This window comes from Cryptosporidium bovis (assembly GCF_009768925.1).
Source record: "Cryptosporidium bovis isolate 45015 chromosome Unknown contig_15, whole genome shotgun sequence".
Lineage (NCBI taxonomy): Eukaryota > Apicomplexa > Conoidasida > Eucoccidiorida > Cryptosporidiidae > Cryptosporidium > Cryptosporidium bovis.
The window spans coordinates 1-26040 of NW_027125046.1; the positions used below are offsets into that span (position 1 = coordinate 1).

Sequence of the window (26040 nt, forward strand, 5' to 3'; positions counted from 1 at the left end):
AATTATTCTCATCTTGTGTATTTGCATCACTAAGGACAAAACCAGACACTACTGTTGTAGTAGTGGTAGTAGTAGTAGTGGTGGTAGTAGTAGTGGTGGTAGTAGTGGTGGTAGTAGTGGTAGTAGTAGTAGTAGTTGTGGTGGTAGTAGTGGTTGTTGTTGTGGTAGTAATTGTTGTTGTGGTAGTAGTACTTCTTTGACCAAATTTGGGTCCAGTGAAGAAATTTTTTATCGGAATAAATGGAGTACCTATATCTCCAATGAAAAATGATGACTTGAGTTCCTGATCACTTTTGGAATTATACATAACGTTATTTTGATTATTAGTAGTATTTTTTCCAGACGACTCGTATAATTCAGGGAAGTTATCATCTTTATCCTCATTTGAAACACCATGTGTTTCATTTCTAACAACATTATTTTCGTAGTACTCGTTATCTGCTAACTCAAGCCGGTTTTCCTCATAGTTAGCATCCTTACTTTTTTCAAATGCTTCAGATGCTACTGAGTCATTAGCATTTATTAACTCCGTAAGACTAAGTAGATATAGTAAGAAGAAAAATACGAGAACCGAAAAAAAATTCATGATCAGAAATAGAAAGAATAAAAAAAAACTAAAGATTGTCGATAGTTATTTCAGAATAAAAGCATAAACAAGGTCATTTTAGATATAAAATTATCTTTCAACTACAGTTTACCTATTCTCGTAGAAGGGTTGATTAAACTATCGCTTTATCGCAGGCTGCTCAAAGGATTACCGCAATAATACAAATTATTTAGGAAAAAAAATGCGAAGGCTTCAATCATTCAAATCTCCTTCAAAGTTAAATGAGAAATTGAAGTTTACAAATAGAGGTGCTGTTAATAATACACCTATTCAAAATGGAGTAAAATTTATACCTAATATTGGAGTGAACGAATATATTGACTCTGATAAACAAAGCACTCGGAAATCAAGTCAATTTCTGACAGAACCCTCAGTTGAGAAAAAAGTAATTCTTGAATTAATTGAAGGGAAAAATGATTCAAATTCATCAAATATTTCCCCAAGAAACAACAAAAAATTGAGTGTTTCGGAAGTTCCTTTCAATTTTGTGAATATTGATGACTGTCAGACTGAAAGGCAAGTAAAGGAAAATATGGAAAAGTGTTGTATGGGTGACATTGAAAACAATAAGAGTAATGTTTTCCATAGACCAAATCACATTGATCACTCTGGTTGGTCTATTATTCAATTACCGAAATACTTGCCTTCGCGGCGTTGCTCAATTCAGAATGATTTGGATAGCCACAATTCAAATTTCCCTTCATTACTACATGAAATGCCCCCAGGTTCAATAGGAAAACTGGTTATTAGGAAGAATGGCGATAATAAGATTTCTCTGAATGGAAATAGTAGTTTAGAGAGCATTGATCTCAATGTAAAAAGGGAAATTAGTTGTTCAGAACAGACGATATTTGCGCTAAATAAGATAAATGAATTAGTTAACTTGGGAAGTTGTGGTTCTAAGTTAATTGTTACACCTAAGATCCTAGATATATAGTGAAGTATACTTATTTCTATAAGCGAGCGTCCATAACTACTTCACTTTTTTCAAACCAGGTAAAAGGAAACCATTTAGGAAAGACTCTCTTGTAAATTGACATACCTACAATCTCATTTTGTTGGATGGGTTTGCTAAATAAACATTTCATGTAACCATGCATACCTAATGGCTCCCGGATAACCCCCCTCACTCCATTCCTAGTTTTAAGTCCTATTGGCATAAACCACTTTACATCCTCCGGGTTATTGAACATAAATCTTACAACACCCTTAGTCTTCCTGACCTTAAATATACTCCCAATCAAAATAATCCTCTTAACTATTACATGGTATGGGTCTGCATCAACTACATCACCCCATGCGAGAGGCCAGTCATTTATTTTTATTTCTCTTGGGACCTTGAAATCCTTATATACCCCAATTTGACATTTTTTTGTATTACAATAGTCTGAAATGGAGAACAACAATACAGGGCACGGAGGGAATACTATTGTACAATAGCAGGATATAATAAAGTACTCACCATGAGTAAAAACCGCACATAATTTCAGGATTTGACCCCTTTCAATCACTGTTGAAGATGAAAGTCGCGGGGAGCTGCTAAATGTAGGACAGATGAATAATCTCCTGAAACCCGCTTGCAAGACTAAAGGAGTCTTATTTCTAACTATATCCATATTTTCACCTGTCCTCCTCACTCTAAAATTCATCACCCCAATTTTCTGCTCAAGAGGTAAGATAGAAGACAGGATAATGAACTTATTCGAAATATTCTCCTTTGTTAGCAATTTACTTGTCTCTGATGAAATTGGAGCTAGTGTTATCTCACAGTATTTCCCAGCGAAGTTCTCCTTAGTGCAATTGTCAAAATACAACTTCCTTGATAATTCTCCGGTATTTTTAAAATCTTCAATCTCTGATATTTGCGAATACTCATTCGGTAGACCTTCGTATGGATCCCAATCAGATGTTCTTAAGGATTCTAACCCACGGTATTTCGAAAATCTGGTTCTGCATATTGTTTGTCTGTCAATTCTCCTTTCATCTGCTATTTTCGGGTGAAAAACATCTGATTCATCATTTAGGCTTGTGATCGCCGTAATACTCTTAATTTCATTGGTTTGTATATGTTCACAAAATGGAGTCTCTATAAAATCCACATCCATTTTAGTGATTTCTGAACAATCACAGATGTTTTCGGGCACAGAAGAGTCACTCTTAGATCTAACCGTCTCAAATAGTTCTTTCATTGAAGTTTTATTCTCAGTGCTTTTGCTAACATTAAGAAAATTTGCATCTAAAGTACCTGAATGATAATAATTAGTCCTCATATTAACGTCGTCTATGGGGATCGGATATATTTCCTTGATTGTAAAATCACCAAATCCAGTAATATGTACTGGAAAATTCGCGGTGAGACCAACACCTCTAACAAATCCTCTAATCAAGAGTTGAGTTTCGTTTATTCCATCTTCTGAAACTTTTTCCTTGATTTCCGAAGATTCGGATAATATATATCCCCGTCCATATCTGAGATTCAATTTAGAATCATTAAAGTGTGGGATTGAAGATATCAGTGACCTAATATCGTTTTTCTTGGAGAGGGAAAAAAACTTCGAGTTTGGAAATTCCATCTCAAATGACTTTTTCAAAACTTTCCCACAATCAATTAAATTACTCTCGGAATAGACTTCATTTTCTGAAGAAAACAGTCCAATAACATTAGATTGACCTTGTAGTTTGATTGACTTAAGTAATCTATATCCAAAGCTGTCAAATGATTGGAAACTACTGTTATACCCAAAAGAGGCAAAAATTATATCAGAACATTTTACTGGGTCAAGCGAGCTTAAAATGTCACCATATTTTGCAATACATATCGACAATTTGTATCCATCAAGTTTGAAATTAAAAACCTTATTAGGTTTAATATCTGTAAGTAGTTGATTCGGTGGAATGTTGCCTGAATAGTTATCGTAAATATAATTTGCAATATTCTCGAGGACTAGTAGTGGGCTACAGAATGAGTTGAAAGGCACAATTGTACATAGTATTGGTATCTCTGAGACATTATCTAATCTTCTTTTTATCAATTGACTTGTTTTATTTTTTCTAATTTGGTTTTTCTTGTTATACCTGTTATGTTTTAGTATAGGTTTCGAATGTTTACTTACTGTACAGGAGAAGTCCTTATGAGAAGAACTTCTCTTATTTGACTTTCCTTTAAAAGGCTTATTTGTCTGTTTTAAGTTGGATTTATGGCGATGCATCGTAAAATGTCAGAAATAATTGCCACGAGCTGTTGGCGGTATGTTGATATCTCTGCAACTTCGAGGTCTTGATGAAATAAGAACAACTATTAACTCATTTTTTTTAGATCTGTGTTAAAATCAACATTTTTAATAATTTGTATAAAGATATCATATACCATTATTTACGTGTATATTCCTTGTCTCTATATGACCAATTTCTACTTTTTTTTCACTATTTTAAAAAATGAATCTTACTTATTTCAGTAAATAACCATTAATATTCCATTACTAATTAAAGTTACGTACTATTATTCATTAGATGACATCTTTAATTTGAGACATGAGGTAGAATAGTAGTAGTATTTACATAATTCTAGGCGTAAATGGCCTATATTTCACTGCACGCTACAAAGAATGTTGAATTAAATAAATATTTTGTTGTTTTTGCAACAGAATTTCTAGAATTATCTAGTTGACTAACAGCAATAGTAAGCAATAGAAGTGGTTTTTAACTTGATTTTTCTCAGATTGATTAAAGTCTATATATACATCGGGTTAGAAAAGGGCTTAGGTTATATAGGGTTAATATTCAATAATAAATATCCTATAGTAAGAATTCATACTTTTACCATACATTAATTTAATTAGCATTTAATCATCAATAAGCTTAATAAATTCATTTATGTATTTATTAGTTCCGATGTTACTGAACAAAATATTGGTGATATAAAATTAAATTCATGACAATTTAGTCTTTTATATTTTATAGCTTTGTTATTTTGAACTTTCAATATTGTGCTATTTGAAGAATACTTGGAAATGACTAAATCCTTCAAAAAATTTAAGATGTCAAACGCATGGTCGCCAAACCTTGTGTTTTCGAGATTAAGCAAATCAGAGACAAATATATTGTAAAAGTCCTCCAAATAATTGTATTGCGTTAAAATAGTTCCTAGAACCTCCTCATTTGTTATTCCAAAAGCATTCGTTTTTGGTACATTCTCTGACAAGAAAGAATTCCCAATGTACTTTCGCAACAGGGCGTGAAACTTGCTTATTTTATTTAAAAACGGTACTCTTAAAAGCACATATATAAGCTGTATATTAGAAAGAATATAATCATTTCTTAGTCCTTGGGTCAATAACAATAGCAATACTTTAAGCATTATTAATCCACAACTAAATCGATTACAGAAGTTAACGTCATTTGCGTCACCATCAAATGTATTGAACGAACAGTAAAGTTGATTATTTAGGAAAAAGATATAATGAATAAGCTTCTCACCGGTGTACCAGTGATAATTCTCAATATTAATCGATAAATTCGAAACAATTGATCCCAATAAACAACATAAGAATACATCTCTCCTTTTCCTGTAATTTTGAAACAGGATCTTTAACAATACAATAATGACAACATTACCTATTGAAATAATATTTTCATTACTCGAAATATCAATATCTACTTTGAAATTCTTCTCTCTTTTCCAATTGAACAGTTTTCTAAGAGATTCATCTTCGACCCATTCAGGAAGGTATTCAGATGTGGTTCGATGGATCAACCTACATAAATTTTCATCGTTAGTGAATCTAATTAAAATTGAGAGAAGCATGATTAACTTTATAGTACCATTGTGGTCAAATTCTTCAGAAAACTTGTTTATTGATTCCAAAATAGATAAAAACAAAATGATTACATCTGACTTAGAAAGGCAATATGAAATGAAATGAGGATTTGAGTGAACCAGAGAATAAATGAGCAAAACCGTTCTGCTTTCATTAATTAGAATCTTGTCGCAGATAATGGAGCGATAAATTTGTTCAAAATATGGAAAAAAAGAGAATCCAGATATAGAATTGTCCGAGTCACAATCAATTTGAATACTTTCAGTGGATAAATCTGGGATATTCGGGAGAAATCTTGGATCAGAAACATTATTTATAATATCGTAATAAATATTCGTATTTATCTCTGAAGGAACAAAGATAATTAAGGTAAGTAATTCAACAGATTTCTTTCTGATTAGTTTAAATTCAAAATTTTTACCACCACCAAGTATTTTCTTAATTAGAAACTCAAAAAATTGATAGGTATTTTGCAGGTGATCTGACTCTTCATCACAGTAAATTATATTATCCTTTGTCTTTGGTGATGAAAGCAAATGAAACGCAGTGATTAATGGCGAAGTATCAATGTTAAAATTGTTTGTTTGGAAGATATTTTCTCGTTCCTCTTTAGGCGAGAAGAGGGTTAACAAAATATCAACTAATGTCGCTTGTAAGATGTTAATTATGTTGTTTAGTTCTATATTTGAATCTAACTTGTCAATATATTTCTGTGAGGTAATTAGAAAAGAAGGTATTTTTGTGAAAATTTGTCCAAATACCGATGTATTGCTATCCGTAAACGGTACAATTCCAAATTTGTTATTTGTAGATACTATAATGTATATAATAAAACAACTTAATGTGTCGTATTTTCTTTCTGTAAACCCTGGATAGCAGTTTTGAATTTTGTTAACGGTTTCATGAACATAAAATTGAAAATTGTCTGAATTTCCATTTAACTTTTCAATAAAATCCGCTAATGGCTTGTGCTCTACTGATTTCACAAAATCTTCAAAGCTAAAGTGAGATAGATAGTGAATAAAGATAAGTCTTATTACCATTCCAATACTCAATAAATTGTTAATTTGATCGAAATTGACATGATTAGGGGTATTTACCCTATCTAAAGCAGTAGATATTTCTTTCTCAAAGTCAGACAATGCACCTAAAAAAAAAAGAGTAAGTGAACGCACATTCCCACTTACTATGTTGTTCTTGAAAAGTAAAGGTGTAACATTTTTGAAAACAAAATCATCTAAATAGCCTTGATAATTAATTGGAAGTAAAAATTTTGTCTGAATTTCACTCCAAATATTAGAATCTTGATTCAATTTCTCTTTCCCAAGTAGTGGCTTAATTATTCTTAAACTTTCCTCGAAAGCAATTAGTGTTCTTTCCTTTGAAATAGAATTACCCATTTTTGTTCAACTTTTTTTTTATTAGCGGTATGCGTATCTATTTAGTTGGAGAACAAGAGTTACATAGGAAGAATATATATATGAATGACAAATACATCATCGCTAATTGTTGAATAAATGCAGAAAGGAAAGAACACACATTCTTTTATAGAAACACATAATTATTACGAACTATTGATATTGTTCGTATATAATTGAATAATAAGGCACAAATAACCTGATTAATCCCTTTTCTTTATCGCTGTAGTATCACTATTCGATAGACGTGAAAAATAATCATAAAGATCCGGATTATTAGAGTCTATAGTTTCGAAAGAAGAAATAACGGGATAGTTGATGACTTCATATAGTTCTTCTGTGAACTCAGGTTTACTGTTATTCCCAAATGGCACAAGCCAAAAGTAAATATTTTCACCAAAAATAGAGTGTAGTTTTTTAGATAAAATAGTTTCTCTTCCTCTCTTATTTATTATTAATTCTATAAGTGAAGAATTTGTCAAGATGTAATCTATTTGATCAATAAAAAATGTGATTGAACAAAAAAGAATAACAATGTTTGTAATTAGGTTAATATACATGTTTGTAAGGCTAAAATGAGTTGTTTCTCGAATATCGTGAAACTGATATTTAATTAACAAAAAAACAGTTGAAAAAGTTGATACCAATGTCGAACACATTAAATAAAATAGAAACAAAATGTAATTTTTTTGATTTGAAAAGCCAACACAATTATTTATTAGAAAGCAATGATGATCCATTTTGAAGATACATTTATTACAAATTGAGCAGTGGTGTGCTCTCTGTGGTTTCCATCTCCTTATAGCACATTTGTCGCAGTATCTCTTCGATTTTAGGCCACTAGGAGCTTCCAATAGGCATTGTAATGCTTCCAAAGAACCAGGATCAAAGATTGAAAGTGATAAAAAGGAGATAATTAATAATAGGTTAAAAATATGGTATATGGAAAATAATATAACACCATTAATATTTTGAAACCTTGGCTTCTTGTTTAAATGCGCCCCAATGATTTGGATAGAAGTTAAGGAGATAGAAAAAATTATTACAGATAAAGTTAGAAGTACCGGAATCCAATTTACAAGGTATTTGCGGAGTGAATTCTTCATTATACTAAAGTAGTTACAAGATGTATATGACCATCTGAATATGACTCCAACACATTTAAGGGTAATTTTTATCTTTTGAAATAGAAATATAATCAAGTCCTAAAATTCACATTAGTGCATATTGTATAAAAATAAGATTAATATATAAAACAAATAAGACAACCCGTAAAAGGATATATTGTTTAGTGCTGGTATAATACCATCAAGTTATTGGTTTAGACAAATTGCAAACTTCATTGCTATCTATTTGATGAGGGTAAATAACCCTAACAAGCACAAATGGCGCATGATAGTAAAAGGGACAACTATTTATCAAAATAATTACTAAATATGTCTGAACAAGCAGGAAGAAACCTGGAGTACGTTGAATTTGCGAAGTATCTTTTGTCCTCGAAAACAGGTGTTCGTACGAAGGGTGCTATTGAGGTTGGAAGGAGGGCGGTCGAGTATTTCAGAGGAATAGAGTTTATAAGATGGATGAAACGCAATTCGAGTTACATTAAGGAAAACTACCCAAATGTTGCAAAGAACATATCATTTGATTCAAATTCCGAAATAAGTCAAGTTGGTACAGAATTAATTAAACATTCATTAATAATTAGAGCTGAATATAAACCTGTTGGAACAAGTACGGATGACCTAAAGGTTCCTAAATGGCCTAAGAGACTTTGCGTAACACCAAATCAGAACTTTGATGAACAATCATTTTATATTGTTACATTTGATAGCAATAAAACAATTTCAAACATACTTATGATATCAATATTGGTTTCTGTTGTGGCACTATTCATGTTCCCTGCCTGGCCATTAGCAATGAAGATTTCAGTTTGGTACATTTCTGTTATTTTTCTTTCGGTAATGTTAGTCGTTTTCTTCGGGAGATTGTTCTTTTTCGCATTACTTTGGTTCTTCGGATTCGACTTCTGGATTCTCCCAAATTTATTTGATGAAGAAACAGGAGTAATAGATTCATTTAAGCCACTGTATTCCGTTTTAAAAAGGGGAGATGATTGGTTCATGTTATCAATTAGAATATTCTGCGCAATATTTCTAGCTGGTTCGATTTATCAATTAAGTAAAACTCACTCAGCCTCAGATGTTGGGCAATTTGCAAGACAATCATTCCTTGATGTTCTTGATTGGGGCCATAGGAAGATCTCTTCCCCGGAAGATAACTCACCAACTTTAAGTAATTATGGAATGGAATACACTAAACCATTTAGTGCAGTTAATGAGCCGTCGGAAGAACATATTTGCATCACCAAGTGCCTGAGATTTGAATCAAAAGACTCTCTTTTGGAGGAATGTGCTAATGATTGTTTATGCTTATCAGAGGTTTTGACCTTACCGTGTTTGAAAACATCATCTATTTGTCCGAAAGAATTCGCAGATAAACTCTCTGAATTATTAGAAACGGCGTGTAGAGTTGAAAACAATGAACAGACTGAGGGGGAGCTATAAGATAATTACCAGTTTATTACATTTATTTTGGTAACTCCGACAATAAGCGAAAGATTATAACACGCCATTCTTTTGATTCTATTATATTCATATCCATCTTCACATTCACGTGAATTCAACAAACCAACACACCTCAAGTAAGAAGTTACTGCATTAGTTTTTAGATTGATTTGATGAAACGCACGCCCCAAATTGTAGAAACATTCTGCTTTATACAAAGAATTATCGATATAAATGCTTTTTCTTCCATTTATATATCGATTTATAAAGGAAAATCCCTTGATTATTGGAATTATTTTGTTTTTAGATTCTTTACTTGATGAAAGCCCTATAAATGAAACCCCTAGACATAGTGAAATTAGGTCATTGAACGGAAGTAAGCGGTGTATTTTAATGTACTCATTAATTGCCTGGTTTAGACGACTAGATAGAACATACAAATGAGCAGTTACAATTAAGAGCTCTAGTTGATTATTTGAGTGTGAAATCTGTCTTTGAATCCAAGATCTAGTTTCACCGATTGCTTCTTTTTCAAGGTAATAATTGATATTATCATTTGTTAAATTTAAATAAAATATCTGAGGCATCAAGATAAGGTTTCCTATTAATTTACAAATGGCTTTCTTATTTGCATTTTTCTGATAATATTCTTCTCTTAAGAAACTAAGCAATGCTCTCCAGAGGCCACCTTCGAAGGAAAGTGATAAAAGAAGTCTTAATAATGAACGCTTGCCACTATTCAATGATTCTATGTTTATCTCAGGATTTATTAGCTTTAAGTTTCCAAATAATTTCTTAAATATCTCGACGGCAACATTGTTTTGCCTTACAAATTGCAGTGAAATTGCACCTAATGTAAGGAACTCCCAAAATTCTTTTTCAGATGTTAATATTTCTTCTAAAGTAATCAAACCTAATTCACTTCTTATCTTACTAATTTGAGTATTCGATCTTTGAGTCTTTTTTTTCTGGGTTTTCATATTAACATGTTTGTTTGTGGAAATCTCCCTATCAATAATTGGAACTGCCTTCTTAATTTGGTCTTCAAATTGCTTATTCTCATTACTAAACTTCCGATAATATATGAGTTGGCTAATTCGCTTGTTATCAATTAGAAACTCATTGATAATATCGGTAAATCTTAATGCAAATTTTGAAATCACTTTAAAATCTAATTCAGGTCCAAATTTTGGGCAAATAGCACTTTCTATAAAAGGTAAAAGGTCATTTTTTCCAAACAGTAATGAATATTTATCTTTCATTTCAGAAAATAGATCAATTACAATTGAAACCCTCATTTCTTGTGGAATTGGGAGTGTAATATCTTTTGATTGAACAATATCCTCGTATTTCATTGTATACAATAACTCCTCACTCAAATTATCGAAGCCCATTTTCGTATAAATTGATGCTAACAATGTTTTTGCTCTGGAAATGTTAAAATCTCCCGATTTTGTCTTGTTTGTTTCTAATATTTTCTCGAGGATTCGTATTGCATGATCATTTAACTCAAGTTTATAAAGTGAAAATGCAAACTTAAAATTAAATTGAATATCATATTCATGTGATTTAGTGCTCTCAATGAAAGAGTAGTGATCAACAGCAGATTTGTAATTTCCAATATGAAAGTAAGAATCTGCCAGAGCCAAATGTAGATCGATAAATTCATTTACATTACCTTCACCAATCATTTTTGAGACAAAATATGCTGGATAATCGTTTCCCAAGTTTAGGTTTGCAATAGCATATTTAACACTGATGTCAATAGGAATTTTACTTAGAAACAAATCAAGATTATCGTTAATATTAAATTCTGAACTTTGGATCATTTCTTTCTGTGAAGAATAATTCTTACAAAAGAGTTTACTAAAATAATTTTCAACTAACATGACACATTTTTGAAACAACTTCAAATCTATATACAACTCACAAAGCATGTTTACAATATCCATATCCTCCGAATATTCAATACAACTTTCAAGCGTTTCTGCAGCAAGATTTAACTTTCCAATTTTATGATAACATCTTGCCAGTTCTTTTCCTAACATTGGGTCTCCAGGATGTCTCAGAAAGAGTATTTTTAACTGTTGAATACATCTGGAAATTTCATTAATTGAGTGATATGCATTACTAAGTTCAAACCGTATTTCATCTTCAAGGTCTGCGGTTGCATCTTGCCCATTAATTTTTTCTGAATATGAAATGTTTTTGATACACTTCAAATAACAGTAGATGGTTCTGTTCCAATCTTCTAATTCTGAACACATTTGGCCTATTCTCTTCCAAAGAAAGAGATCATTACCAACAAGGTGTGCCGCAACTAAATAAAAACCTATGGCTTTTTCCTTGTCTTCTAACTCTTGTTCGTATATAAGCCCAAGCATGTGAAAAGGGTCATGGAGGCCAGGAGCTCTTACTACAACCTCTTCAAGCGTTTCTATTGCCAAAATAAACTTTTTTTCTAAATATGCATCATTTGCTTTTTGAAGTAGTTTTTCTACTTCCAAGGTGATACTTGTATTTAGTTTTGTCTTTTTCTTTGAAGTTATCGACCTTTTATGCTTCTTCCTATTTGTATCCTTGATACTTGTGTAATCAAGTGTTAACAATTGTTCAAATTCAAATTCATCTTCCGAAAATTTCTCTGACCCAGATACACTCTGGAAACTGTATCCTTGATTCCTAATTGTTTGAATTCCATCGTAAATATTGATGTTGTCTACGGACTGATTTGAACTCTTTTCGTCACAGTGAATACAGTCCTCACCAGTTAGTGGAGTTGTATTAGGATGTATAACATTCATTTCAAAAAGAAAAAAAAGAAAAAGGCGCGTTTAGAAAGTAGCTTACAGTAACGAAGTTGAAGGAGAAAACATCTTCCTTTTATTTGGTGGTAATTTTCAAAACATAAGAGTTACAAAAAATCCTTAGAATCTAATATCTCTGCTCTAATCCAATTTGTTCCTGGTTTTCTTCTTAAGAAATGCTTGCACTTATTATAGAGGACGGTTGAAGTGAGATTCTTTTTGTTTGAATGAAGTTCGATTATTTTTTCCAAATATTTCATTGAATGGGCAAATTCCATATCCAAAAAAAGAATCAATGCAATAGTATGTAGCTTAGAAATTAGTATTAAGTTTGAGTTGGCATTCGACATCGAGTCAATTACTTGATAAATTATAGTAGGCTTACTCTTTCCTTGAACGATTACAACGTCAAGGGGGCAAATGATAAAACTTGTTTGTACTCTTTTGTTTACAAAAACATTGTTAGTTATTATTATGTCTGCATTGTAACGTTTACATAGCGACTCAACTCTGCTTGCCAAGTTTACCCCATCTCCTAGGATCCCGTATTTCTTTCTTTTTTTACCACCAATATTACCGATTAGCACGTTATCTGTGTGAATACCACACTTAATTTCTATCTTCGAGGTATATATATTCCTAAAAATTTCAGACTTGGAATTAAGTATTTTCTTCATTTGTAATGATGTGTTAATTGCAGCAATTCTGTTGTCTTCAATATCGGGAGAGTTCCAAATAACGAGAATCGCATCACCTACTATCTCTAGTAATATTCCATCATATTCATTTACAATTCTAATCATTTCATCAAAATATACAGTTAATAATTCAAAAAGCTTAAATGGGCAGAGTTTTTCCGCTATGCTTGTAAAGCCAACAATATCAGTAAATAGCATTGTAATTTCACAGTACTCAGCACTTGTAAGTAGTAGTCCATCATTTCTAATAATTTCTTTTGTAACGTTAAGAGGAAGATAATTTGAGAATGAATTGATGGTGTTTTCTATAATTACAATTAAATCATTTGTTAAAAATTCACTAAAAATATAACTTGATTCTTGCAAATTATTGACGTTTTTCTCCAAAAAATTGTTACTGGCTGTATTCGGACAATTGATTAAAGTAGTGATCTTATTATATCCATTAATTAGTCTATTTATAAGGTTATATGTATAACAGGAATATGAAAAATCCATCTTATAATGAAAGGCTAAACAAAATATAATTACCGTCAGATAAAAGTACGTAATAGCCATCATAATTTGAGCTTTGTTATTATTAATAGTTAAGTTTTCTGCAAAAATTCCTGGAAATAACTCCAAAAAAATAATGAAAATGAACATTAACAGGCATAAAAATAGTGAATATGTGTAAGATATATTTTCGTAAAAATTTTTTCTCCGAGAAAATATATAAGGATTACTATCAAAAAAAGTCACAAGATACTTTTTGAAAGTACTTGTAAAAAGTACTCCGTCTTTATCAAGTGATAACATTAATTCTTCGAATTCCTCATAATTTATATTACGTGAATCAATAATTTCACGGATAACGAAATTTCGTCTAATATCAATCTCATCGATTAATGTGTTTGCATTGTTGTAACCATCTCTTTTTCCAGCGAAGTAAATAATTCTGTAAAACTTTGCTATTAATTTGTACAAATTTTTGGAATAAAATATGAATTCAAACAATTTACACTTATTGAAAGATGAATTGGTATGCCAATTCGAAAATAACAAATACAAATTACCTTCAAACATACCTATTTTACTTAAACAACCCAATATATATTCATCAATGTTAATTATTTCTGCCAATTTCCGGTCAACATCAATCCCAAACCTAGAACAAATAGTCTCAAACTGTGAAAATGAAATTTTTGAATCGAAGTCAGTATCCGCAGAAATGAATAATCTTTTTAGGAAAAATCTGAATACTTCTTTGTTCTGAAAAAGATTGTATCTAGTGAATAAATTACATTGGAAAATAAACAGAAGACGAAATACTGACGTGTAAAATGATGCTAGAGAAATAATATTTTTCAGGCCAAAGGACTTTGGATATACTAAACAGACAATAAATATTGCTTCAACCAAGATGTTAATTTTATTTGTCGCTTTCCAATTTGAAAATTGGAAGATAAAATCAAAGAAGCAGAGAATCAATCCAGAATATAGATAAATTTCCAATGGAAAAATGAAACTATTTTTATTACTCTCGCCAATTATTGTAAATATAAAGAATACTAATATACGTAAAAGTTGGGTATAATATTGGATTTTTGTGTTGAAATAAAAGTGTTTGTATGTCTTGTTTATGAAGTCACACACATATTTTAACTTTTTAGAAAAGATTGATGTACATTCATTTGGCCTTGGTTTATGAGATTCAAAATTAACATTTGTTTTACAGTTATGAATAAAGCAATCCTCATTGCTGCGATATATTTGCCAATTATTTGAATCTAACACCTTCCCCAAGTCAGCAGATACAGGTTTCATTCCATCTGCTAAATTATGGTATGAAAGACGATCTACAAGTATATCAAATAATCCAGCAACTTCATATTTTCCGGCAATACCACATATTTTATGGTGACTTGTGTAAAATAATTCATGTGAAGTTGCTTCAAATAACAGATCATCTGTCTGTAGTTCTGGAAACAAAAAACGGCATCTAATGACATCTTTTAACACTCTACTTGGTTCTGAAGACTCTAATTTGATCTTCTTCACTATCTCTTCAAAGTTAGATTCAGTAGTACCTTTGCATTTTTCAGAAAGAACCGGGGAGTTGTTAATTGTTTCAACTGCTCCAGACTTTGCTATACATTCAAAATTGAGACATCTAAGGTACATAAAACAAGACTACTGAAATTTACTTGTCTATTCTATGGAAATATGAGTATTAAAATTCAACAATTTTCATTAGTAAATTGTCAGAAGCAAGACCACTTTTCCATACTTGCCTATTTGGCGGCTGTGCCCACAATTAAACGAGATTAAAGGTCTTCTAATTTGCCCTCAAAAATACAGTATTGAAATTTTAGTAATGTTCATAGCTCATCACTTTTTGTGTTGTTTGTCACATTGATCTCGGACATTACTGTATTGTTACCAGAGACAAATGTTGAGTTGTTGTTCTTGTTAAAATCAACCTCATGCTTTTCCTTCATTTCCCACCAGGTGTGCATATTCAGTATTTTAAGATTTCTATCTTTTAATAATCTTGGCCATTTATTATTTCCGTTTTTTTTCAAGAGTGTGCATGAAAGTTTTCCAACTGAGCCGGAAGAGCATTCCGAAAGTTCCGGATCTACCTCATCAAATAGTTCAAGTTCCAAAATATACTTTTTTTTTTCATGTGAATGCGAGCCTAGCCCGGAGAAGTAGAAAGTGTTTTTTTCTATTAATAGAGTTTTGTTTTCAACTTTTAGTGCACCGGGTGCATTCCATCTGTATGTGAACTTTATGTTTAAATATATGTGGTCCAGTGATTGGGCCCATTGAAAAGCAGGTGATAAAGTTGCTATTTCATCATGCTTTTTATTTAGTAACCTTGTTAATTCGTCCAACTCTTTCCTTATTGTGAGTTCAGCAGAACGGACTACAGCGCTAAAGTCTGACCCTTGTTCATGAGTTTTTATTATTAAACTTTTTGAAAGTTTCCACCATCCTCTTGACATCGAGAGTTCTAAATCATCAGCGATCACTTTTCTTGAAGTATTCCTATTTAGAGTGTCAAGTGCATGATCTTCAGATGGTGAATTGAGGAAGACTGAATTACTTTCATCTTTATATACATTTTGCGAGAGTACCACATTAAAAGTATGTAATATAGCAATAATAGTTGTTATTATTTTGTAATTTAACATATTCTGCCTAGAAATATTTTAAAAATACTAAATGAAATACCGCTACTTTTAGAAGTGGAACGGTATTTTTGTTTTTTTCCTTTAAATAAAATACAATATAAAACAACACTTTCTCCATAAATATAATATAATAAATAAAATGAGGTTTTGAAGTTGTAAACTGTCTAATAAATTTTAATACTATGAAATAGCTTTAAATATTCTTAAAAAATGAATAAAGTTTTAGTTATAGATAATGGGTCACATTCAATAAAAATAGGATTTTCTGGAGAGGACTCTCCGAGGTAAGTAAAACTAAATTCGATAAATCCATTCATTAATAATAAATTGGTGATTAGACTATGTCTTCCTAATTGTGTCGGAAAAACCAGGAAAAAAGACAAAATATACATTTCCGACCAATTAATCGGTCTCAATGAATATTTTTCTTACTGCCCCTTTTCAGAAGGTTTATTAGTGGATTTTTCTTTACAATGTGATGTTTGGACTTATATATTTGATAAGATGAACCTATCTCCAAACAATTTAGGAGTTATTGTTACAGAACCATTCATGAACCCTACTCCTTTAAGGCATGCCCTTTATGAAGTGATTTTTGAGCAATTCCATTTTAAAAGGGCAATAATTTCAAATCCCCCTACTTTAGCTCAATTTGCGTTTTCACCAAATAAAATACCTTCAACCGAGTTTGACCGTCCAAATCCCTGTTATCTAATACTAGATTGTGGATATCAATGCTGTTTTAGTGTTCCAATTTACCAAGGGTTGCCAATTAAGGAGGGGTGCCGTAGAATAGATATCGGTGGTTACCATCTTGATTTATCACTTAAAAATCTATTGTCTTTTAGACAGATAGACCTCTCCAGGAACTCCATTCTTGTATCAAAGATAAAAGAAACAAGTTGTTACATTTCATGTGAGTTCGAGGGTGAGATTTATGGTATAAAATCGAATAAGGAGGAGCTATTGGAACAACTTGTGCAATTACCAGATCAAAAGGGACCCAATTGGAACAAAAACAACAATTTCTACTTTAGTGATAATACTGCACCAACGAATGCAGAGGTATTAGAGAATAATAGGGTTATTAGAGAGAGGGTCGAGAGTTTAAGTGAAACACAAAATAAGGATATTTGCAACGAGTATATTCGACTCCATACTGAACGGATATTCGTCCCTGAATTGTTATTCAATCCTAGTTATCACGGATACGGATCCGCGGGGTTGGCGGAAATGGTCGTGGAGTCTATCAATTCATGTCCAAAGCGAATGCAAGAACTACTCGCGAATAACATTATACTAATTGGGGGTACTACAAAGTTCAGAAATTTTGAGAAGAGATTGAGAAGCGAGATCAGTGCTATGTTACCTTCAGTAAGTTTAAGAAAAAAAATCAGATAAAGGCGTAATAAACTCTCCTAGGATTGGACTGTTTATGTTAGAAGTGGCGAAAAGCCGGAGTATTCAGCGTGGAAAGGAGGCTCATTATGGGGCGAACTTAATTTTGATACATTTGCAATTTCAAAGAGTCAGTACGACGAGGAAGGTAAAATATAGGCTGATTTTAATCGACTACCGTTTGTGACCCCTAAACAAATTGGTTTGTTTTATTTTCCCACATTTTTGGGGTATTTATTTGTTCTAGGCGCCATTTGCTCTCACGTCCCAAGCGGGGGAATTTATTTTATTCTCGGCCTTGCTCACTTTCAGTATTTCCTTCGTGATATGCCGGTGGCGAAGAAACGGGGAAGAAAACCGACTTTAAGGAAAATGGAGGAGGAGAATTCAGATTCAAAACCTCATATAACTGAGGACAGTGAACCTCAGACAGTTCATGAACCAGATTCACAGGAACAATTGAAAGAACCTACTGAAAATGAAGTAGAGGCGAATAAAGAGCCTACAGCTAATGATCGTAGTGACGATCCATCTTGTACACTCTATGTATGCAGACTCTCGCAGAAAACCAAGGAGGATGACTTACGCCGCTTGTTTGAGGATTATGGTAATGTTAGAGACTGTCATCTGGTAACCAATCCATTGACTGGCGAAAGCAGATGTTTTGGGTTCGTTACGATGAGCAGTGAAGAGGAGGCTGCGCGTGCAAAGGAATCAGTTGATGGAAAGGACTACAAAGATTCAAACTTGAAGGTTGAGACTGCTAGGCGTGCAAAGCCGTACGACCCTACTCCAGGGGAGTACAAAGGACCTCAATATCGTTCCATAAAATATAGTAATCCAAGGATGGGGTATCACACCCGCCACCATCGCGGTGGCTCCTACAAGCAATCTAGAGGTCGGTATGACTACCCAGGCTCATCCCACCAAAGAAACGAACAATATAGTAGATATAACGATGGCTACTACGGTAGTAGATACTATGACAATAAATATACTTCGAGGATAGACGATTATCATCCCCAAAGATATCACTCCCCAATTAGATATTCGAGGGCAGATCCGTACGATTCGAGATATATCAGGCGCTGAATGCATTAATAATATGACTGACAATTAAATAAAATTTGCTATTTGTATTTTGTGTCCCAGACTATTAACCTCTAAATTCCCTGTCTTGATTCATGTGTCCGCCTCATTCCCCCCCCCCCCCATCCTTGTGTCACTATTCAGAGATGAAAGATGGAGTTCTTTAGGTCTGTGGGGTGTGGGATCTCTGAGTTGTTGACATGTTATTTTCTACTCTCAGCATTGATGGTGATTTTCTCCTGTATTTTCTGCAGAGTAGGCTCGCTAACTGTTCATGGAAAATTGAATTTTAAAGCTTCTGGTTTGATTAATGGAGAAAAGACTGTGGCTTATGCACTATTAAATAAAATTTCTAAGATTAGTGTGAGTAAAAGTCTTTTTTCACATTTTTATCTTGTGGGTATATTTACTACACTTTGTTTTATCTATATTAAGCCAACTAGTTACAGAACTATTCTATTCCTAGTACACGTACTTAGAAGATATCTTGAGGAAAAAATTATTTGCATTCACAATACAGAATACAGTGAAATGAACGTTTTTGTGTATTTGTATGGCCTGTCATATTATATTGCCATACCAACAATGATATATTCGATTCCGGAATTATCAAGAAAGACTGCAATCTATCAGTTTTCTCTCTTTGTTCTTTTCTCAGCATTGCAGATTGAAAGTCACATTGCTCTATCTGACATCAGAAGAAATAAAGGGTTGAAGTATGGAATCCCATATGGCATGCTATTTAAATATGTAAGCTCCCCGCACTACCTCTGTGAAATATGTATATACACCTCATTATTTTTCGATGTATTTATTGATTTTAAATATGTACATGTCATGGCCGCACTTGCCTACATTGTATTATGTATGTCTATAAATGCTGTAAGAACTCATAACTGGTATCTGGAGCACTTCAAAAATTCTTACGTTATCCTCAGACGTAAGGTTATTGTCCCTTTTTTATTTTAGTTCATTGCTAGTTGAAAGTATCATTTGTAGACCTCCTGCCTTCCATTTCCCATGTGGATTTTTAATGATTTTATATACAACACCTTCATTCGAGTCATTGAGTCTTACGCCCGAAATTAATAGGATCCAGTAATCACTGTGACGTTCGGCAAATTCCCACTCATTACTGGTGATGTGAAAGTTGTCTTTGTTTCTGTTAGATGATGATTTAACCTCAATATAGATTTTGTAACCCTCTGACCCATTTTCAGGGTTAGTGAAAGTCATTAATAAATCATACGGCAATCCTGTCTCTTCATTCTCATTGACCCAAAATATTACGAGTTGTCCTTGTCTTACTTGACTCTCATATTTATTTAGTAAGTAATGATATCCTAGCTCCTCTCCCTTTCTACCTATTTCTTTTAGAATGGTTTTAATTCCGCCTCTGTCCGCCTCAAACCTAGATTTATTACTACTGAATTCTCTAACTCCCAATACCCTTTGTTCTTTATCAGTATAATAATCTGGAAACAATAAGTAATCAATATCTATCTTACACTCATTTAAATCATACTCCAGTTTTTTAATACATTTATTCAGACTTTTTTCAATATTCACTTGATCGATCGTATTTAAATTATCAAATAAATTTAAAATATTATTTGCAATTATAAAGCAATTCAAATTCAGATAACTTTCCTCAAAAAACGAATTAACAAATAGAAGTAGACTTAATACTATGTCCCTCCTTTCTTGGTTTGAAGTTATTTTTGAAGGGTGAATAGAGTATAATGACTTCGTTTCACTATCAAAGAAACTCTTAGATTCAAATGTAAATGACAGGAACTTCATATTTAAATTAGAATTTAAAATATTTATTTTGCCATCTATTAACCTCCTCCAATCTTTTTTGGAAACCACATTTGTTCCATTTCTCATGAATTCTTCAAAAAGAGGCCCAAGAAATTTCGAAATAAAATCCGAGTAAAATAAACTCCCACTGCTACTTGTACAAGTCTTTATCTCACTTACGTTAATTGTCACATTTTGAGAAAAAAGAGAGTTCCAACCACCAAACCAAATTCCGGTGTAATCTGGAATGTAATCGGACCTGATGAACAACGAGAAGTAAGGTGACCAAATTATATTTTTCGCGGAAAATTGTTTACAATGAAATAAATAATAAAAATAAGGTGAGCTAGAGAACAAAAATTCATTCTTATTTTTCTTGATGTAATCGTATTTTATCCATTTAAAGTGCTCTGAATCTTTTACAAAAACTGGTATGTGGAGAATGGATCTAATCTTGTCAAATTTGAAATTAATTAACTTTGAAATAGCACTTGAATACGTATATAATTCGTTTGAGGAAGTAGAAATTAAATCATTATTATCGAATAGACTACGGAGCCACAAAATAATATGTCTGTCAGTTGGTTTCCATGAGACTTGATGTTGTTTAACAAAGAAATTAAATAAATCGTGTAAAGAAGAACTAAGGCCATATGTATTTTTAAATACAAATGAGAGTGAAAACTCATCAGGAATTATTTTTCTGTCATCTTCCCAAAATAAGTCATTCAAAGATTTCCAAATTACTTTTTTGTTCTTTTCAAATGGAAAAATAAGATCGTCTCGGTTGAAAATACATCGTATTTTTTTCCCCCTTAGTAAATGAACAATTCCATCAATTAAATGAAGATAATCATCAATATCAAATTTATCCTTGTTAATAAGATTAATATAATCTGTGTTCTTATTTCTAATGGAATTTAATAATAACAGTAGATAATCAATATCTATGTTAATATATATATCTAATGCCTTTTCAACAATGAGCAAGTCAATATTATCTTTTGGGTGAATATATAGAAAATTAACAACTCTTGAAATTACTTCAATAATATCAATCGTTTGAAAGATAGTCAATTTCCTGGAAGGAGAAAGACCTTTGAATATGAATTTATTCTGAAAAATTGATACTGAGGCGAAAAGAGGGTAATTTGTAAACTGAAGGCAAGCAAATGATTTATAATTAAAATTTAAACCCTTTAATTTCCAAAAAACTTTGATTACATCCCAATGATTTTGAAATAAATTGTATAAATTGCAACTAGTTGACAGTAATAAGTGTTTCAAGGTAGTGTTATTACTGTGTTTACCTTCAAGTTCATTCATTAAGGAAGATAAAACATCTATTCCTGAGCAAAAATAGTCGTATGTTTCTCCATTATCCTTAATTACTTCATTTAAATTTTTTATGTGCACTTCAAGTGTAGCATAATCAAATAAACAATATTTTTTGTATATTTCTACTACATTAGAGATGTTATTCTTATTTACTTTCAATTCATTGAAACAAAAAGGTATCACTGACAATCCAAATAAAGAGAAAAATGTATTCCACATTTGTTTACTACCATATTCAATATACTTCGGACTCAGTGTTTCAAAAAAAATTGTGTATGAGCAGCTGATACAAGGATCAAAATTAAATAATTCAGTGATATTATCAGATATATTCGGTTTCGAATCTTCATTAAACAATACAAATGACTTTGAGAGAGGTAATATTCGATCATCTGAATTTACAACAAGTACTTCTTTCGAAACAACCTCCTGATTTTTAATTGCAACCTTAGCAACCATTGCTGTATAATAAATTAATTCATCTGGGTTCAATTCTACCTTTGATAAATTTTCCAGGATAATATTAATATATTCTGAAGATTCTATATAATATGGGCCAATGAAATTAATAAAATTAATGACTTTATTGTAAGACAGTTCATTTTCAGAATAATCTCTTAATTCATTCAGAAATTCATTTTTCACAAAGTATATATCAAGTTTTGGTATGCTTGTAAAGTTATTATTCGATAGAAATAATTGTTTTTTGTTTGTTTCTGGTTTTAAGTATTCAACATATTGGTCATTATCAGTTATTAGCATCGGTAATTGCTGTAATTTTAATTTAAATTTATCCGAATCGTTAGTATTTGCAATGTGGTCCTCGAGGAGGAGAAATAAATTGAAGTACCATTTATTGCTTCTACCAAAGTATGAAAAATCACGAATTAAACCGTGTAAGATGTCAACTAACATTCCCACATTAAATTCATGTACTCCTAAATCCTGTAAGACTAACCTTTGCCTAGTATCAATTAAATAGTTGTGTATGAGTTGTCTTCCACAGTATCTAGTTAGTAAGTATGAAAGTTCATTAATATTTGGGAATAATTTCAAAAAATATTTGTATGATGACTTTGTTTTGTCTATAAACACAGAATTCCTTGGAAATGTTAGAGTGCCATTCACAGTAAATACATATTTTCTAAAATACAGTCCTTTAATGATTTCATTTACTATTGGTGAAAAAAATGGATCAATAAGATCATTCTTTGAAGGTAATAAATTAATGAATGATTTTTTTAACAATGGAAAATTATCCAGATCACACCATATTTGTATTGACGACAATACAGCATTCGTAATATTGTCTCGGACAAAATTATTCCACTTTGAGTCATTAGAAATAGACTCCCTAGAAGTTGTTAATTCAAAGTCGGCATTAATCAAAAATTTAAATCCAAACTCTTTAATTGGCAAAAAGGAATATACCTTTGCATTATTTGTGATGCATATGCCATCAAATGAGTTATTGTCCTTAGACAATTCAACACCTATTGATATTATTGGGCTCCTGTTTGAGTCAGATAGTATTTTTGGTTTGTTTTCGTAGTATTTCTCCAGATTAAATCTAACAATTAGAAATTTTCTTATTGTTTCACTTTCAGTCTCTCTCGACCTTCTCTTTTTTCCATCTGATAAATCAGATAAATAAATTTTTCTCCTTATTTTTGTTAATATTAATTCGTCCGAAGTGTTTTTTTCATGTTTTGTAATAATAGTAACATTATTCTTATCGACGATTTTAATCTTTTTCAGATTATTTGTAAAAAGAAGTAAGTCATCCTCAACTTCCGCCTTCCTTAGCTCTTTAAATGAACTTTTGGAAGGAAGCCAAATTTTTGTTTGATAATGTGAAAATTCAAACTCGAAATTTGATTGTTGAGTATGTAATGGAACAATAGAATTAATGTCATCATTAACCCATTCCGGAAAAATATAGGCACCACTATTTGATTTAGAATTAAATTTTATATTAAAACCATTACTAAAAATATATGGAGTATCTGTAATTGAAAATACGCTCTTAAAACCAATACCAAAACGACCTATTTTTTTATATGATTTCTTCGAGCTATTACCTATGTTACATACAGATTCAATATCATTTTCACTAAACCCTACTTCATTATTGAGTATTAATACACCATCTGGATAGTAAACAAACACGATTGATGGCAACTTTCCAATGCAAGAACAGTATTCATTATCATCGGCGTTTTGAATCAACTCGCAGACATAATGTTGTATTTCCGAATACAAATTCAAAGATAAATTTTTGCAAGATTGTTCGATAATCTTGGAAAAATTTGCAATGATTTCAGGACATAAGCTTGAAAATCCAAACCTTTTACGTTGTATGTAAGATATAAATGAACTTCTTTCTAATTCATTAACTTTTTTAGAAATACATTTTTGACAAGTACCAACATCGATATGAGTTTCATCTTCTATTGACTCGAAATTCAAAGGGAAAAATACGTTCTTAAATATACTCTGTTCAATTGTTAAATCATCAATTGTGGCGTCAATATTGTATATTTTGTGTTTTAGGTCCTTCAGCACGTAATTTGGGATGATTTGTATGAGATTATTTAACGGGAACCATGAAGATTTTTCAAAAAGTTTCAGTAATAATAATTCAAGTCCCTCTTCGTTCAGTGGTACAATATTCTTCAATGGATAAATAACATGTTCCCAAACATCTATCATAAATATTGGTGGGCAAATCTCTAGAATTGAAATAAAAAATTTATCGAACCCCAAAACCAGTCCTTCATTCTCAGTAATATCATTTAGAAATTGCTCTTCCGTAAAAAATGAAGTAAAACCATTCAGACTATTCCCCTGAACACAACCACCAATGAAATAATTAATGGTATTCTTCGCATCACAGTTTATAATAGATCTAACCATGCTAGAATAATAATTATATACCGTGATATTCCTCCCATTATTCGGTTTTTTAATTTTATAAATACATATTTTATTATCGAATAAAGAGGATTCGATTGCATCCCTGCAAAATATTCTATTTGAGTAAGAAAATCTGACAAAAAAAAAATCGACTAATTTCTCCAATTCCATCATATCCTCAATAAAATCTCCGAGATCGCCGAAAATAACGTTCTTGCCTGTAGAGAACCAAAGTAAATAATCATATAAATTGATCAATATTGGCGCAGAATATATTATATTTATTACATCATCCTTGGAAACATTGCTTATTTCATGTATTCCAGGTTCATTTCGAGTCTTACCCTGCAACTTAAGTGTTATGGCATCGATAATAAGTGGATTAAAAGAGTTATTCCTTGAAACCACTAATTTATCAAGTATCATTTTATTTTCAATACCAATAAACTCTAGTGAAACTCCGAATACCTCGAATAAAATTAAATCCATATCCAAGCTGAACTCTTGGTTACCCGTCATTTGATATCGCTTCAAAATTCTTGCAACTTTTTGTATAAACCTCGAAAAATTAACATTCTCGCTCTTTTTCGTTCCAAAATTGAGTTTGTTAACACTCAATACAAGATCAACATCATTGGTGTTCAGAACCTTAACAATATTTCTTATAATGATATCTTTATTTTTTGCAGTTAGCTCGTTACCTTTGATTAATCTTAGAAGAAAATTAACAAAAGATATTTGTTTTTTCACTTCTACCTCATTTAGTGACAATTTTTCCAAATCCAAAAAAAACTCTACTGGAGAAGAATATTCTTTATTACTAATCTTAGAAAGTAATAAATTAATTGATTCTAATAATTTTTCGAGAGAAATGTTGTCCCTTGCCAATTGCGAATTTTTAATTGAATTAAAAAAGGTCTGACTTTCAGTCTTTATTAAATAATGTCTCCACGAAATGGAACTCAATGCTTTTAATATAGAAATAATAACTCTTTTGTGCTTTTTCTTGAACTTGGAACAATTTAACTCTGTCACATCCAATATATCATTCAATTTGAAATGCCTGTTTACAGACCGTAGCAAAAGAATCTGGTGATTTTCAGCCTTGTCCACGCAATTTGATAGAGAATTCTTCACATTTGTTTCATTTATCAGTTTAAAAATGCTAAACAATTCATGACTGTACCTGTTACGAAACTTATGTGCTATTGCCCTAATATGAGAGCACAATGACCTATCTTTTCTTGGGCATGAACACTCAAAAAAAAGCATATCGACGATTCTCTGATCACTACTAAGCGATAATACATTGTAAATGTCAGGGTCATCTTTACACGGAATAATTCCTAATGGATGTTGACAAATAATATCCACCTTCTTTTCCATTTCAATACCTTTATATT

The 26040-nt window shown here is 31.6% G+C and overlaps 12 protein-coding genes across 12 annotated transcripts; 4 read left to right on the forward strand and 8 right to left on the reverse strand.

The window, feature by feature from the left end:
* Window positions 1-52: 52 nt before the first annotated feature.
* FG379_000668 (uncharacterized protein) lies at window positions 53-586 on the reverse strand (the record flags this gene model as incomplete). Its single annotated transcript, XM_067326078.1, has 2 exons — window positions 53-283; window positions 311-586. Coding segments are annotated over 2 exons (507 nt in total), but the record flags the coding sequence as incomplete, so codon positions are not given.
* A 202-nt stretch (window positions 587-788) lies between these two features.
* Window positions 789-1544, forward strand: FG379_000679 (uncharacterized protein; the record flags this gene model as incomplete). Its single annotated transcript, XM_067326089.1, has 1 exon — window positions 789-1544. The coding sequence occupies one exon, from the start codon at window positions 789-791 to the stop codon at window positions 1542-1544; it is 756 nt and encodes a 251-aa protein (XP_067182342.1).
* Window positions 1545-1560: 16 nt separating this feature from the next.
* FG379_000690 (Tsr1p GTpase) lies at window positions 1561-3816 on the reverse strand (the record flags this gene model as incomplete). The annotated part of the gene is made up of 1 exon (XM_067326100.1): window positions 1561-3816. One exon carries the CDS (start codon window positions 3814-3816, stop codon window positions 1561-1563), a length of 2256 nt encoding a protein of 751 aa, XP_067182353.1.
* Window positions 3817-4478: 662 nt separating this feature from the next.
* FG379_000701 (uncharacterized protein) lies at window positions 4479-6824 on the reverse strand (the record flags this gene model as incomplete). The annotated part of the gene is made up of 1 exon (XM_067326111.1): window positions 4479-6824. One exon carries the CDS (start codon window positions 6822-6824, stop codon window positions 4479-4481), a length of 2346 nt encoding a protein of 781 aa, XP_067182364.1.
* Window positions 6825-7045: 221 nt separating this feature from the next.
* On the reverse strand, window positions 7046-7948 carry FG379_000712 (DHHC family palmitoyl transferase with a signal peptide and 4 transmembrane domain; the record flags this gene model as incomplete). The annotated part of the gene is made up of 1 exon (XM_067326122.1): window positions 7046-7948. The coding sequence occupies one exon, from the start codon at window positions 7946-7948 to the stop codon at window positions 7046-7048; it is 903 nt and encodes a 300-aa protein (XP_067182375.1).
* Window positions 7949-8278: 330 nt separating this feature from the next.
* Window positions 8279-9409, forward strand: FG379_000723 (conserved having 3 transmembrane domains and possible ER retention motif possible ER; the record flags this gene model as incomplete). Its single annotated transcript, XM_067326133.1, has 1 exon — window positions 8279-9409. The coding sequence occupies one exon, from the start codon at window positions 8279-8281 to the stop codon at window positions 9407-9409; it is 1131 nt and encodes a 376-aa protein (XP_067182386.1).
* Window positions 9410-9414: 5 nt separating this feature from the next.
* FG379_000734 (tfc4p like TFIIIC subunit TPR repeat containing basal transcription factor) lies at window positions 9415-12213 on the reverse strand (the record flags this gene model as incomplete). The annotated part of the gene is made up of 1 exon (XM_067326144.1): window positions 9415-12213. One exon carries the CDS (start codon window positions 12211-12213, stop codon window positions 9415-9417), a length of 2799 nt encoding a protein of 932 aa, XP_067182397.1.
* A 110-nt stretch (window positions 12214-12323) lies between these two features.
* On the reverse strand, window positions 12324-15077 carry FG379_000737 (membrane associated adenyl cyclase with 2 transmembrane regions and an adenylyl cyclase domain; the record flags this gene model as incomplete). The annotated part of the gene is made up of 1 exon (XM_067326147.1): window positions 12324-15077. One exon carries the CDS (start codon window positions 15075-15077, stop codon window positions 12324-12326), a length of 2754 nt encoding a protein of 917 aa, XP_067182400.1.
* Window positions 15078-15274: 197 nt separating this feature from the next.
* FG379_000738 (uncharacterized protein) lies at window positions 15275-16093 on the reverse strand (the record flags this gene model as incomplete). Its single annotated transcript, XM_067326148.1, has 1 exon — window positions 15275-16093. One exon carries the CDS (start codon window positions 16091-16093, stop codon window positions 15275-15277), a length of 819 nt encoding a protein of 272 aa, XP_067182401.1.
* Window positions 16094-16303: 210 nt separating this feature from the next.
* On the forward strand, window positions 16304-17650 carry FG379_000669 (actin family; the record flags this gene model as incomplete). Its single annotated transcript, XM_067326079.1, has 3 exons — window positions 16304-16377; window positions 16432-17467; window positions 17516-17650. 3 exons carry the CDS (start codon window positions 16304-16306, stop codon window positions 17648-17650), a joined length of 1245 nt encoding a protein of 414 aa, XP_067182332.1.
* Window positions 17651-17818: 168 nt separating this feature from the next.
* Window positions 17819-18583, forward strand: FG379_000670 (uncharacterized protein; the record flags this gene model as incomplete). Its single annotated transcript, XM_067326080.1, has 1 exon — window positions 17819-18583. One exon carries the CDS (start codon window positions 17819-17821, stop codon window positions 18581-18583), a length of 765 nt encoding a protein of 254 aa, XP_067182333.1.
* A 957-nt stretch (window positions 18584-19540) lies between these two features.
* On the reverse strand, window positions 19541-26023 carry FG379_000671 (uncharacterized protein; the record flags this gene model as incomplete). Its single annotated transcript, XM_067326081.1, has 1 exon — window positions 19541-26023. One exon carries the CDS (start codon window positions 26021-26023, stop codon window positions 19541-19543), a length of 6483 nt encoding a protein of 2160 aa, XP_067182334.1.
* Between the last annotated feature and the right edge of the window lie 17 nt (window positions 26024-26040).